This window comes from Ctenocephalides felis, unplaced genomic scaffold, assembly GCF_003426905.1.
Source record: "Ctenocephalides felis isolate EL2017-DRISC unplaced genomic scaffold, ASM342690v1 CF-g0.4_SCAFFOLD_01170, whole genome shotgun sequence".
Taxonomy (NCBI): domain Eukaryota; kingdom Metazoa; phylum Arthropoda; class Insecta; order Siphonaptera; family Pulicidae; genus Ctenocephalides; species Ctenocephalides felis.
This window is the reverse complement of record NW_020537324.1, coordinates 25,778,257-25,793,649: the sequence shown is the minus strand read 5'-3', so window position 1 is coordinate 25,793,649 and position 15,393 is coordinate 25,778,257. Positions and strand designations below refer to the sequence as shown.

At 25.4% G+C, this 15,393-nt stretch overlaps 1 protein-coding gene across 5 annotated transcripts in view; it reads left to right on the top strand.

Moving 5' to 3' along the window:
* Positions 1-15,393, top strand: part of LOC113365921 (calcium-binding protein E63-1-like) — a 397,148-nt gene that overhangs the window by 27,118 nt on the left and 354,637 nt on the right. For 3 of the 5 annotated variants that reach the window (XM_026607464.1, XM_026607467.1, XM_026607463.1), the window contains exon 2: positions 7,265-7,307. In XM_026607464.1, the coding sequence (XP_026463249.1) occupies positions 7,265-7,307 (43 nt within the window). Of the gene's footprint in view, positions 1-2,589; positions 2,805-5,580; positions 5,600-7,264; positions 7,308-15,393 lie in introns of those variants that run through there. The other 2 variants (XM_026607465.1, XM_026607466.1) reach the window with 2 other exon arrangements.

Genomic DNA, 15,393 nt, shown 5'->3' with positions numbered 1-15,393 from the left:
GTACCGCAGGAGAAGATATAGTAAAAATAATCTACTCTGGTACTACTGAAAATTTAAGAGCGCGCTTTTCAAATACTTTATGTTTGTTTTTGAAGATTTTCAAAGATTTTTATTTTATTTGATATGAAATCTGCACTTGTTATAACTTTTTACATGATTGCCATTCTCCAGTTGAAAAAGATGAAAGCAATTAATTTAACGTTTATCAAAATTTTACATTTTTATACTTGAACTTTTATAAAGATTTTTACATTTTTATTTCATTTGATATGAATTTTATACTTGTATAAACTTTTTACATGATTTCTATTCTTTAGTTGAAAAAGCCGAAAGCAATTAATTAAACTTTTATAAAATTTAACAAAAATTTTACTGTGCTTAAGGTTAATATTAATTCTGTGGCAGTAATTTGAAATTTAATAACATTTAATAAATTTAAGAACTAAGAAAAACATGAATCTGATGGAAATTTCACATAGTGTGATAATGATAATATTTTGTGTAAATATGTAATATTAGTAAAGTGAAAATTACAATTTGTTTAAATTGAATTACTATACCAAAACATATCTTCTGTGATAGAACCCATTGAATTTATACTTTTGTTGCTGTTAATTTAGTTTTTTAAAAATAATGATTTCTATAAAGTATAGATAGAATTACTTGCTTGCTTTTTGAAACGTAAATGACCTGCTGGGTGTAAATTGGTTTAACCTGCTGTTCATTTTTCGTAAAATACCAGGCGATAAATGGCGCCACTTTTGGTCGATATTATCCTAGAGGGTTGTATATGGGTCCAAAAGATGTGACCATTGTAAGACCCGTGTGCTGTGTGGATTATAATCCTAGTGCTTAATTTCAAATTGTTTTTAATTTATCTATATTATCAAATTTAAATACCATATTATTATAATGTCGTTTATGATTATCATAATTCACAATACTCTCTGATTTCAATTTACTGTATTTTTTCTTTTCGATCAAAAGTCAATCGAAAAACTCCTTTATTCCTTTTAAAAATCTGCTTGTTATAATAAGTATCAGTGAAACAATTTAATTTCAGTTCCAATAATTTTGACACCATCAATATCAGGATCAAATTATCTTAAATTTTTTTATAGCACAATCCTCACAATCAAAAGAAAATTACACTAATATAAAAAAATTAAAGTAGTATAATTATGTTCTATTTGTTTTGTAAGTTTTATCTAGTATTTAAATTTCATAATTTTTTATTAAAAAGGGATCATTAGAATAAAAATGCAAATGCGGTTAGGATCATAATGTGCTCATGGAAAAAAGGTCGATAATGCGTAGTAGACGAATTCTAATTTCTTTTTCTGAAAATGGCATTTAGCCTTAAGGCAAGTAGATTTTTACCTAAAACTAATCAGTATCATTTTCAACAAATATATTTCGAACAGTTTTTGATTTTTTAAAATCGATTCAGAATGGAGAGCTAAAATGTGGACAAAGAAATTTTCACTTTTCTGCCATTTACAAAGCTCATCGCACAAAAGTGAGAAAAGATAATCCACATCGAAATACATCGATTGGGTTTTAAATTTATGTAATCGGTTCCGACGTTTTTAAACAAACGCAAAAAAAAATAATACTAAATTTTGCAAAATTTGATGAATTTTTAAAATTAAACGACTTTTCGAAGGGCCGTAATGTTTTAGTATGATCTATAAGACTATGGTATCTACCGCCAAAAAAAAAACATAAATATCGTCGAAAACTTTTTTTAAGACTTTATTACAAGAAAACGGCCCGGCCGATCTCTACCAAAAACTAAGCAGCACGATTCTCAAGCAATATATTTCGAATGGTTTTTGAATTTTCAAAATCAATTCAGAATTGCGAGCTAAAACGTGGACGAAAATTTTTCACTTTTCTGGGATTTACATGGAAACCGCTTGGCTGATCGTTGCGCAAAATTGATAAACCCAAGTCCTCATCGATACAATGGTTTTTAAATTCTTGAAATTGGTCCAGTCGTTTACGAGAAACGTGAGTAAACGTCGATTTACGAAAAAAAATCTGTTCACACACACACACATACTTTTTCTAAATTTAGTCTCATTCGATTCAGAATGGCTTGAAACGTCGAGAAAACATAATATTAACGAATCGGATTTTTTGATGAGAACATAAACTTCTCTCTCCGGGAAGTTAAATATAGATAGAACATCCTTTAGTTTGCCTTCTAAATAGTCAATGAAATATAATAATTAATGAAAATGTATTCAATTCAAAATGGTTTTGCGTTAATATTACTTATAATTGTTCTTCGTAATGACAGGAATAGTTATTCAAATATGAAATGTTAACCCACGTTGAGCTTTCATAATGCTCCAATTTAAATTCGCTGAATCGTGTTCAAAAGTGTTAGTCGCGCCGCCGCAAAACCGATTTCGTTGCGATTTCGCTCCTAGCCGCATGCTACAGCTTTTATCATTTCGTTTGATTAGTTGCTATCAGTTAATAGCTGTAACTCAAACATCACACAACGTAAATAAAACAAATCCTTATCTTGTCGTGATATCACAATTCATTTTTCATTTTTCACATATCTTAACAGAATATAATAATACGTTCGGATGTTCCAGTTTATTTGCACGTGGACCGGTGACCGTTATAGATAAGAGAGATAATTGACAGTGAACAGTTTTTATGAAGTGTTTAGGATATTGAGTGCACTTTTGGTTTTGTTTTGGATTTTGATGGACGTTGGATTATCTGTGATTTAATCAGAGAATGATATATGTGCTTGAAGTCACAGAAGATTATTAGCACACATGGTAATTACCCTTTTAAAATCATATTGTAATATATTCTTGAGCTTAATAAAAATTATGAACACAAACAGTAATTACTATGTATTTTATAAAGTTGAAAGTCATTTTATGATATTTATTCTATTATATGATATATTTTGAAATTATTTTGTAATATATTTTTGAACTTAATACAAACTATCAACACAAACAGCAATTACTATGTATTTCGTAAACTTCAAATTCATTTTATAATGCTCATTTTATTAACTTGTGGGGTAGTTATAGTAATGGGCCGAAAATTGAAAATTAATTTTTTTGGAAAAAATTTTTTTTTGTTTCAAATTTTTTTTTTTTTTTTTTTTTCAAAAAAAATTTTTTTTGTATATTGAAAATAATTCAGATTTTAATTTTAATAATGACTGAATTTCTAATATACTCAAAACAAATAATTTCAACTTTGCAATTCAGTTTATATAATTCTTATAAATATTAGACAATATTACAATATTTATAAAAATCTATTTGAAAACATTTAATATTCTTCGAACTTGCCTTAAGGCACTATGCCATACACCACTAGTTGTATTATATTTAAAGTTCAAGACCAATTTTCAAACAAAATAATTGATTTACAATTTAGTATCTATTGTCTATAGTGTTTGATGTTTATTATCGGTGTGAAAAATATACCACTGGTGTAAAGGGCATTCTGTCTAAAGTTGCATGAGCATCCCTAATTATTGACCATATCAATTAGGATAGAGACTTAAAAATTTTTGATGATAACATTATCCTACTGTTTATGATTTTAATTAAAAGATTTTGATTTTCTTTGAAAACTAATTAATAAAATTTCCAGTAGATATTATAAACGGTATACGTCCCAAGAGCTAAATCTTGAAATCTTATTCAATGGTATCAAAACTATTTGAGCCAAACTGAAATTGTTTTACTAATACTTTCTATATGAACCAGATTTTTACAACAAATAAATTGTCTTATATATCTTTAACAAATAATATGATAAAATAGAGGTATATTTCCAAATGTACGTTCATGATTACATTTATTTCATATATGGATTTTGAATATAATACAAAATTACATATAAATACAAAATAATACATTTGAAAATATGATTTTATATTTAAATTATTATTTTCTAAATATTGTTTATCATTATTTGATGATGCTGTGAAAAGTATCTAAAGTAAATAGCATTATTTTAATATTTTTTTCCAAATTACCTTGATACCATATTGCTAAATATGGTTATGACTCAATGTACGAATTTTAATTTTATTTATTTATTTAAAAACATCAACATCCTAAATCATTACATTTTACACGACTTCATAATGAATTCCAAAGAAAAGTAATTATTATATTACCAAATAATTTTAAAATATTAACATTTTACGAATATGCGCAACATTTCATATAGAGCTGTATACATATACGCCAAAGTATTCAAAAGAGTTTAGAGGTTTTCACGTGGCATTTGTAACAATTTTTTATTGTTGTGAATACTTTGTTTTCACAAGTATTTTTGTATGTATAACTGCATCAGATTCGATATTAACAAATTATTTTATTCCATAAAAAAACAGAACATAATCAAGGATTGATATCGCACGTGTGTGCTATAAATATTGTGCAGCAAAGTTTAAATATTGAAAAAATGCTTGAAAAGAGGAATAATTTTTTGTAGTTGCATTTCAATTTTTAGAGATATGTTTGATTATAATTTACTGTCTGAATTCTACGTTAATAACAAGCAAGTGAAAATTATAAGGTAATTAGAATAAATTGTAAGCAAGGCTGCGAATTGGTTTAAAACGTAAAATCTTTTATATTATAACGTGTATTAATAATTTTAATTTAAAATAAATATTTCTTCAGTAAGAATCATAAAAATATAAAGAAAAGTTACAAAAGGTCTAGTCATTGTAAATTGTATCATTATATGTAGAATATTTGTAAATAGTGTAAATTTACTGTAGATGAATCTCCCAGTTCAAAAAACAAATTTATTTTAGAACAGCTTACTTGCTGCATTCATCACATATAGTTTATATCTATTTAGAAAGCATTTTTATAAGTTTATATAATGAAATATATCTACATAGTTTCAATTTATAAAAATCATTTGTTAGCATTTAAATTATATTTTACTATATATATACGTTAGCAAGAATTGATGAAAAGTTATTTTCTATTTTAAGTTTTAGTTAAAAACTGTTAAAGGAATCGAACATTATATCCATTATCCCGATAAACTTGAAAAGATGACAAAAAACAGTAAAACACTTTTGCTCTTGTCTTGCGGAAAATTTTAAAATAGTTTCTATTAAGTTTAAGGAATTTTCAAGTCTAATCGACATTGTTTGTTCCATTTCGGAGAGACACCTGTGATGCATCACAAACTTTATGATTGTACTTTTAAGCTTATAAGTTTGAAATAAGTTTTTTATAGATCTTGTTGCACAGATATTTGGAAAGTTTGTAAACTTTTACACCTCTGATTAATAATTTTCAAATAATTCAAAATCATATCAATTACCATAAAGTAATAATTACACAACTTACATAATTACTCATTACCGTATACATTCAAACGATATTTTAGAACTCTATTTCTTTTGCAGCATTTGGATACTCCCCAAAAAGAAATACTCGTTTTTTCTTGAAATTTTGATGAGTAAAGAGTTGTGAGTAAAATATTATCTATATAGATTCTTTTACAAGTTGTGTCTTTGTTTTTTGGCAGTAGTGCTTCTTTTTTGTGAAGATATCTTTAGCGCTTCAGTTTTGTGGTAAGTTGTTACCCAAAAATTTGGAGTGATCAGTTTTATCCAATTCCTGACATCATACAGATTATTTCTGATGTTCATTTTTGTTAGACATTCTCATTGTCACATTCTGAATAGCCTTTACGAGTCAATTAAACATCACATGTGTGATTTAAAATGCATGATGATTGCGTTCGTGTTTAGTTAAATTTGTTTTAATTGTTTTTAGCTTCAAGATATGGTTTATTGTTGGTTGTATTTTTTTGAAAATTTTCATTTTGGACAACGCTATTTTTTGTTTAACAACAACAAGCCCTTTTTGGTTTTCGATAAAAAACGAAAGTACTTGCAAATTTTGTACATTGGAACAGGTTGTAATTGATCATTGCATGGTTTCACAATACATAATTTATTTGTACTATTCGACTATGAATTAGTCGAATTAGTGTCGATGAAATAGTTAAAAAATCTAATTTAATTCTTTTCCTATACGAGCGTCGTCTTTAGATGACATCCACATGACGACCTGTGAGTACTGGTGTTGCATATAAACGTCATCCAGTGTGTTGACTTTTGCTTCAATATTCATCAATGTTAAATTATTGAGAATTGCACTTTGTTATAGTAATATTTAATTTTTTAGAAATTCAATATTTATTTTTCAAATAAATTTTCATTGAAAGCTTTGGTATTGAGCATTTATACTTACAATACATTTGGTATTATCTATGGTATTGAGTTGATTTTGTTATAGTTGTGATTAACTTAAAGATTTGTTTTTTTATTTATCGTATATCTTGAACGAACTAGTTTTTAGTATTTGAAGAGAAATGAAATTATTTATCTATTTTGTACTGCCTTCAATGCATAGAGTTTTACGATCTGCTCTGTTGGAATATAGATATCAGTTCTGGCAATAAATTTAGTATCAAATTGAAAATAATTTAGTTTTGATAAATCGAGTCATTTTACAAAACCTAAAAATTCGAAAAGCAATAACATGCTTATATAATTTATATATTTATCTTCTACAGAAATACAATGTGTTTCCCAACTTTGGACAGACTTTTTTTTTGGAACACATGTTTTTGAAACCCAATCAATTAGTCATTTCTTAGTCAAGTGACAAGATCAGTGAAGTTAAGTTGTTGAGTGCTATTTGTGAAAATTTTAGTCATTAATTATGTTTATTGATTATGTTTATGATTACATTATCTATTACCACTATTTACACTATTACAGTATATGATAAAAAAGATACTCTAAACGTTATTTGTTTAACAGTGATCCAAAACTTGCGTTCTATAAGCTATTGGTTCAAGTCTTTTACTTATTTTGCATATTTAGATGGCAACCCATCGGTTGATCTATCCATATTTATTTATTTTATTATTATCTAATTGGCCCTTAAATTGGGAATTTATTTATTAGAGCTAACTTATTGTTCAATATAATGCAGAATGCTAGGAAAGAGTTATTTATACTTGGAAACATATTTAAGATCTATATTTTTATGTAAAATTTGATATCACTACTGCTCTATATTAGGGTTGTGCATGATTGATTGAAAAAAAGAGAATAAAAAATTGATATATTGCCTTGAAATATATATATATATATATATATATATATATATATATAACTGCTTATTTTTACTTCATATTTATTATATTATGTTATTATTTTCAGGATTTGATGCCGAACAAGGGTTTGTCTGAAAGAGAAGTGCGAGGTGAGTTTTTTTCTTTTTAATATCATATATATACTCGTATATATATATATATATATATATATATATATATATATATATATATCTGTGTGTGTATGTATTATATATATACATTGAGAATCAATTATAATTTTTCTATAAATGTTCATGACATTTCTTATCCGAGCGTAAAACATCGTATTTCCTTAACAATAATGGTGAATCATTGTTTCGAGTTCCATTAGCAACGGTTCAAGCAAACCTGACATTTAAAGACACTGAAACCAAACATGCGAACTGTAGGTACATAGTTAGTTAATAAAATTTATTTATAGAAAATTATAGTAATTCATGTATTATGCAGTGCTCATCATACTTTGAAATATTAAAATAATTGGTTTCTAAAATATAATTTTGACTAAAATTACAGAACAGTCATTTAAATTTTGAACAAGCACTTTTAATTTAACGTTTTCAAATATTGGTTCATTTTGTGCAATTTTTATCGAATATTAATAATATTGCAATTGTTTTATTAATCGATTTTAATTCAAATCAAAAGTTTTTTTTATCTTTATATACTATATAATTTTTAATATATGTTGTATGCAGTGACATACGATAAAATATATAGAACTATTTCAAAGAGCTATTGAATTAGAATAAATTAATTATTACCAATATTATTAATATAGGAAACAAGGTTTTTGGTCATGCAAAAATTCACTAATTAATATAGTTAAATTAATATAGTTAAGTGCTTATTCAATATTAAAATAACTTCTATAATTTTAGTCGAAATTTTATTCATTGAATCTAAATTTCCATAAATATTATTCTGAACAAATTCATAAAATAGTAAAACACTGAATAAACACTTATATTTTAAATTTACTCTATATTTGATTATTCCACGTGCAAAAACCCTACTCAATATTAATGATATTTTAGGGTTTTAACAATCAATTTTAATTTAATTAATCGTAGTTCTCTACATATTCTTTTGTGGAATACTAATCTTTTTTCTGTTTCATCAATTTAAATTACAATATGTTTTGTATTATGTCATTTTATAATTGTCTGATGATACATTTAATTACTATAAATTTTAAAAATCTACCATGTACTATAGGTACTCCTTATTAATTAACAATATATAAAAAGTAATAATGAAATTATTTTTTTACAACAAAAAAAGTCTTACAATTAGCGTTATATAACCTTAAATTTGTAAATCTTTAGGATAGCAGGAGATTCTTTTCTTTTATTTTGATAGCCTTTTGCCATTTTTCATTGCAGAATATTTGTTCAAGACTATAAAATGATCATATTGAGGAATTAAATGAATATTAGGCTTTGCCATGTCACTGATTTAATGATTAGTAATTGATTTATTTCGAACATTTAAAAACTTGTATATCTTTGTTTTAAATATTTCACGCAATCATGAAAACAACATAGATAATACCTAATATTCACTGTTTTTGTATATTTTCACTCTGTAATTCTTATTCATATATTTTAAAATTTACATTTTTATTTATACATACATTTTATTATTTTTTTGTTTGAATTTATAATCTCCATAAAAGCCATTATAATCTGGGCTTAAATAGACTGTTTTCAAGTCAACAGAAAATCTATACACCAGTTGAAATGATTAACAATGTTATATATTAAAAGGATTTAGATTCTATTTTTATATGATTATGCATTTGCATGATATATATTCACGTAGGGCGTATATATAAATATTATTATTAAATTATCCGTTACATGTATATATATTAGGGTGGTCCTTAATATGGACATTTCCAAATTTCCTAGCTCCCAGGGGCTCAAATGTTTTCAAATTGATAAAAAAAATCCATACAAAGCTTTGATTGAATTGGGCACTATCTAAACGTTAATATTAAGAGCTAAAATTTAAAAAAAATTTTTTTATCAATTTGGAAGCATTTGAGCCCTTGGGAGCAAAGAAATTAAAAAATGTCCATATTAAGGACCATTCTAATATATATACATACATATATTAATAATAATAAAAAAATTAAATATTAAAACTTAATGTACACAGATTCTTATTTCCATATCATATTTTCCTATACTAATTTAAGACAATAATTATTATATTCATGTCTTTTTCGAGTTCAAACCTATATGTACTGCTATTTTAATGGCCTGACATTTAATAATATTCATCGATAATTAGTATTTAATTAATGATAAATTTGCTAAAAATATCGACTCTCTTGGTAGTTCAGAATATTTCAATTCAAACTCGTAGCCAAAATTAGCTTATAAATTTATAGCTGAATGAGTGGATGAAGGAATCATCTTTTTACCTGAACAATGTTAATTAAAATATCTTTATTGATAAAAAAATTCTTATACGGGAACAACGCACGTTTGTTTGCATTACAATAAATTAAATAAAAAATAAATTAATAATGAAAATTCACTATGAGCCATATAAATTCTTATGAATGTTTAAATTGAAAAAATATAATCTAATATTTTATTAATCAATTTAATAAAAAAAATTTTCTGTGAATTTTAAAAATCATGTAGATATATAAACAATGAAAAATATATTTTTTGGCAATAATATTATAATGTAGCATACAATGTAAGCTAAATCGAATACTACTAAACGCATCAGCATTATTCATCCTATTTTTATATTGCCAACAAAAATAAATTCGAAATTCATTTGGCAGAAATATGCAAATCATGTGTTATTCATTAATTCAAAGCCACACCAATAAATTCAAAATTTGAGTTTTTGTCAAATCATAACCACTTAATTTTTATTTTAGATCATCCTTGAAGTGTATTTTTATACTTGTTTCTATGTGTTGTCAATAATCTTTTTTTTTGAAGATGTTATATTTGACACATCATATTGTTATATGGTATATACATATGTATATAATTACGTACGTATATTTAGTAGGTATTTGAACGTATTAGTTGTTAATTTATAGAATTGGCAACCGCAAATATAAATATTTGGCGTATAAAAAGAATCGGCTAAAATATTTTTTCTAGAACAAAAATTAACCTTGCAATTTAAATGTGTAGACCTTATTTATAAAACGAATTGTATTTGTAATATATTTCGCATTGTGGATATAATTCTAGCTTTTTACTAATACTCATGTGGTTTGCGTGCATCCGACGTTTGTCAGATATAAAACAGGTATTCTAATTTATTGTATACAAGTATATTGATTCGTTTATTTTTTAAAACGTTATATTAAGAGCGTATATTTTATTGATTATATAAATTCCTACTCATTTTTATAAACATAGCTTAATGAGAACAAATTTCTGATCATTCCTTTTTTATTGTTTTTTATTTATGTGGTAATAGATATATATATTTTTAACGTTAATTTTCATTCAGAATATATCAGCCAATTTGCCAAAATTAAAAAAAAATAACATAATTAAAAATTATGTTCACCTTGAGTTACAAATATGTTGATTAATTCTGTTGTAAATGTATCAGTTGAACTTTCACCAATATAACGCACATTACAATTCATTTTATAAACTAAACGGTAATTCTATTTGCAGTATTTTTTGAAAAAGTAAAAATTACAAAAACCTTTACATTTAGAAAAACTTAATAACTTTTCCTTATGTTTAGAGTTGCAATATGACTCTTCCTCATTTGATAAAATGCATAATTATATATATATATATATATATATATATATATAAATTACTTTTTTTTAAAGCAGATAAAATCGCAAACCATGAAGAAACAACTTTCATGTGAATCATATCTATAAAATAGAATTATATATTTATTCAAAAAAATTAAAATAAAAATAAAATGATAAATAAAGAGTAACTAAATTATTTCATACAACATTATTCTTAGTTATATTCAATTTTAATCATAGTTCACATTTTCAAATTAATTATATAATTAATTTCCCATGTATGGTCGACAGTTACAATGCTTTATTTCTGGCCCTTGACTAAAATTGTGTTAAATTTTTATTACTAATAAATTTTTGCAGTAAGTTTAAAAATAGCCAATAATAAAATAAATTTAATAAGACACCCAAAAGCTATAAAACATAATGAACACTTAACGAAATGTCATCTGTATTCTTGCGCGAAAATTATTTCAAGCTTTGTACGGTATTTATCGGAAAGTAGTTCGTGGATTCGTGCCAAAGTGAAGTAAATCTTCAATGAATGTACATTATTTGATAAGAGTTTTTTATGCGTTTAAATGACTATAAAATGAATGTGATCTACATTATTGTTTTGTGCCTAATATTCGTTATAATCGTTTGCAATATTCTTTTCTGTCATCGTACTTTTTAAACAACACTTCAATATAAATTTCAATGCATGCATATGCAAAAATTATTAAAACAAAACTGTATGGAAATATATAAACATTGTAAAAACATATAACAGCATTTGGTTTATTGAAAAAACTATAGATAAATCTTGGATAAAATCAAGTAATAGAAAATTATTGCAAATTAGTTTTTAGTTTAACAATTTTTTTCTTAATATGTATTTCTTTCTGAGTAACATATTTTTCAATTTTAGTGGTTACTTTAGCCGTTTAAGAAAAAATTGTATGTTTCCGCTCTTTTAAATTGTTATACGTTCACATTTTTCGTGAACAACTAAAATACTAAGTATATGTATATATGTATATATTAGGTAGTATCAAATTGTATGGGCTAGAAAAGTCTACCAACCCCAGAGAATCAAGCCTTTTCATATGCCTGTTATATTTTCAGTGCTTCAATTTTACTTTCTTTCAAATTTATAACTTTGCTAAGTTTCATCAAATTCGGAGACTATAAAACTTGATATTGAAATATATTTTTCAAAAATATTGTGAGAAAATTTCATAAAAATTCACAAAAAATTCAATGTGCTTTCATTTCTTGAAATATGACTCAATAGAAACAAAATTGGGAGTCTCAAAGTCCAAAAAATTGTAGTTACAAGTAAATCACAAGTGAATGATATATTTTGTATTACATATCTTTAAATAAATATGTAAAAAATATAAATATTTTTAATCCTTGGCACAGAAAATTTAAATAGTCAACTAATTCAATTGGCTATCGAATCAATTTATTATTGATATTTTCTACATATACATTTATTATCCTCACTTCAACAATCTATTTTTAAATTGCATCTCGTCTTTATATCGTTCTGTTGCTGAGGAACAGATCACAATGTCATAAATCAAATTAATAAACGATCTGTAACAAAAGGCTTTACGGTGGAGACGCCACGTACTTAAGCGCTTAGTATATCAGGACGACCATAAATCTAATATTTTCTTCTTGTTGCGAAAATCATGTTCATCGTATACTTTGATAGCTGCTGAATATATAACAAACGTTATTTTTTAATTTTTACACCAACTGTATATGTAACAAAAACAAGATTATATAAATATTGAATGATGGCGAGTTTGCGCACTACATTTGTATACAAATTATTTATTTTATTTCAAAGCTCATAGAGAAACTCCAGAAGGACTTAAAAATACAAGTAGTAAAATACAATACAGTTAATAAATAAATAACTACACCGAATGATCTTGAGTTAGTATGAATAACATACGATGAGTGATAACTGCGCATTATTTACATTTTAATTTAAATTATGAAGCTGTAATAAATTACTCTGATAACAAAAATTATCAGTGTTACTTTGTTATCTGACAGTAGAGACGTATACAAAAACATTATAAATACGTTTCTTAATTGAATTGGCAATGAATTTATTTTGGCTAATTCTATTAGTAGAAGACTCTTAGTGGCTATAATTTTAAATCACTGTATTTGACACGTCACGTCCAACAATCCAAATGCATTCTTGTCAGCTAGACAATTTATTTAGTTTGTAAATATAGATATTTGATCTTGATTCAAGTTGTTCTATAAAAGTGATATATAAAATAAATAAATAGGGAGGTAATAATTGAGTTAGGTAAAATAAATTGCATCGGTAAACAAATACTTGCTATAAATACTTATTTTTTTATCGTATTAGTCAAATGGATACTATCTTCACTAGCCACTTTTATTGTTGATGGTATCTAATGTTAAATAAATGTGTGAAAATAATATAGTTTTATACATATGTCATATGATGAATGACTTCAGAGTACGTCGATCTTTTGGGTTCAAATATTTTGTTTTTGCCAATAGTTACCCGTGACAGTACATACTTACTCTTGGCAAAATTCCATAAATAATATGTTCTGTCGGGACAAATTTTGACGAAAATTGTCAAAACAAGCATGTTTATCTAATAATAATCATAACAGCATGACTTCAGTTATTTCACGTTATGAGCGACATAATATTTAACTATCCGATTGAGCAATAGTGTAACAGATATAAAATTATCTTTAGAAATACGTGACTTGAAAATGGCGATAATATGACAATTATGTTAATTTTATGATTAATGAAATAAGTAATTATGAGGATTTGGAAAATTGAAACATATAAAATGACAAGGAAAGACAAGAGAATTGATTTCTAACAAAGGGATTTTACAAACATGCTGTAATATAGAATGTTAAAAATATTGAAAAAAAAAGTAATTACAAATGTTTTATTTCGAACAAAGTTTTTCAAGTTCTAATTGTATTCACGGCATTAGTTTTCCAAAATTATGTTTTAGCGAAAAAATCCTATTGGTTTATTTTATGTTTTCTCGACGTTTCAAGTTATTCTGAATCGAGTGATACAAAACTTGGAAAAAGTATGTATGTATGTATGTATATATGTATTGTGCGTATGTATGTATGTATGTATTGTGCGTGTTTTATTTATGTTTTGCGAAGGAAATGCGTTAACGCATACCAAACTAGGTGTTTTGTCTGGTTAAGTATGTATGTGATTTGACTTTTTGTCGACATTTTCTCAAAAACGGCTGGACCGATTTATACTTAAATTTTTAATGGAATGTTACTAACGTTGTTAAATTAAGATCACAAAGATCTGAATGAAAATCAGATTATTAGAAATTAAATTGAATTAAGTCAAGTTGCTAGGCAAAAGTATTATGTTTACTTAAAAATATAATAATAAATGTAATAATATAATAATATAAATTATAATAAAATATGATAATAAATAAACATAGTCATTTCGGGCATAGTTGCAGAATGAATTTAGAAGAAAATACTTATTTTGAATATGTTAAAATTATAACTAAAATAGACAAAATAGGGTTGTCGTCTAATAGTAGCCATTTATAAAAATTAACAAAACATGATTATATATGTTCATAATATAGGCAGATCGAAATTGTTTTCAAGTAAAATTAACCTTTTCAGGCATTACTGCAAACTTAATCAAAAATACTAACTTGACATTTGTTAATATGAAATCACAACCATTAGTTTGCTATTCAAATATAGTCATTGGAAAAAACTTTATATAAAAAACATTAAATTCAAATAAAATAGGCTAATTTTAAAAATAAAAAAAAATGAAAATTTTTATAAATCCTTGTTTCAGAGGTTACTGAACATTTTGCCATACACATGTATTCTACTATGTGTATGTGTGGTTCTACCATGTGTATGCGTGTGTTTGTGTTTGTATATAAATTATCGTCGACGATTTCGGGAACACGGTTAAACCTATTTGAAACATTTCATTCCTATTGATAAAAAAACGTGCTGTTTTGAAAAAGAACATCAGCCGTTGCAAAGATTCGGAGCAAAAAGTGCCAAAAATAAGTCTTCAAGAAAGCGAAGCGTACAATTTCAATATTTCAAAAAACATGTCGCTTGTATTGACAAAATAAAGAACTGATTAAATTTTTGAGAAGGCAGGTCTAGCAGTTTCGGAAATCCAATATAAAAATCTAAAAAGAAATGCAGTTTGGCGGACAAAAATGATCATTAGTCATATGCACATACAATTATCAGATATTTTATAGAGATTTTGATAATTAGTCTTTTGTTTCTATTTCCATGGGTTCCGTAACATTGGGTTCTATGGGTTCGGTAACATTGTTTGCGATATTTTGTCTCTACGCAGCTAAAGCAGGACATTTGCTTTGAAAAAAGTACAAAATTTCCAAAATA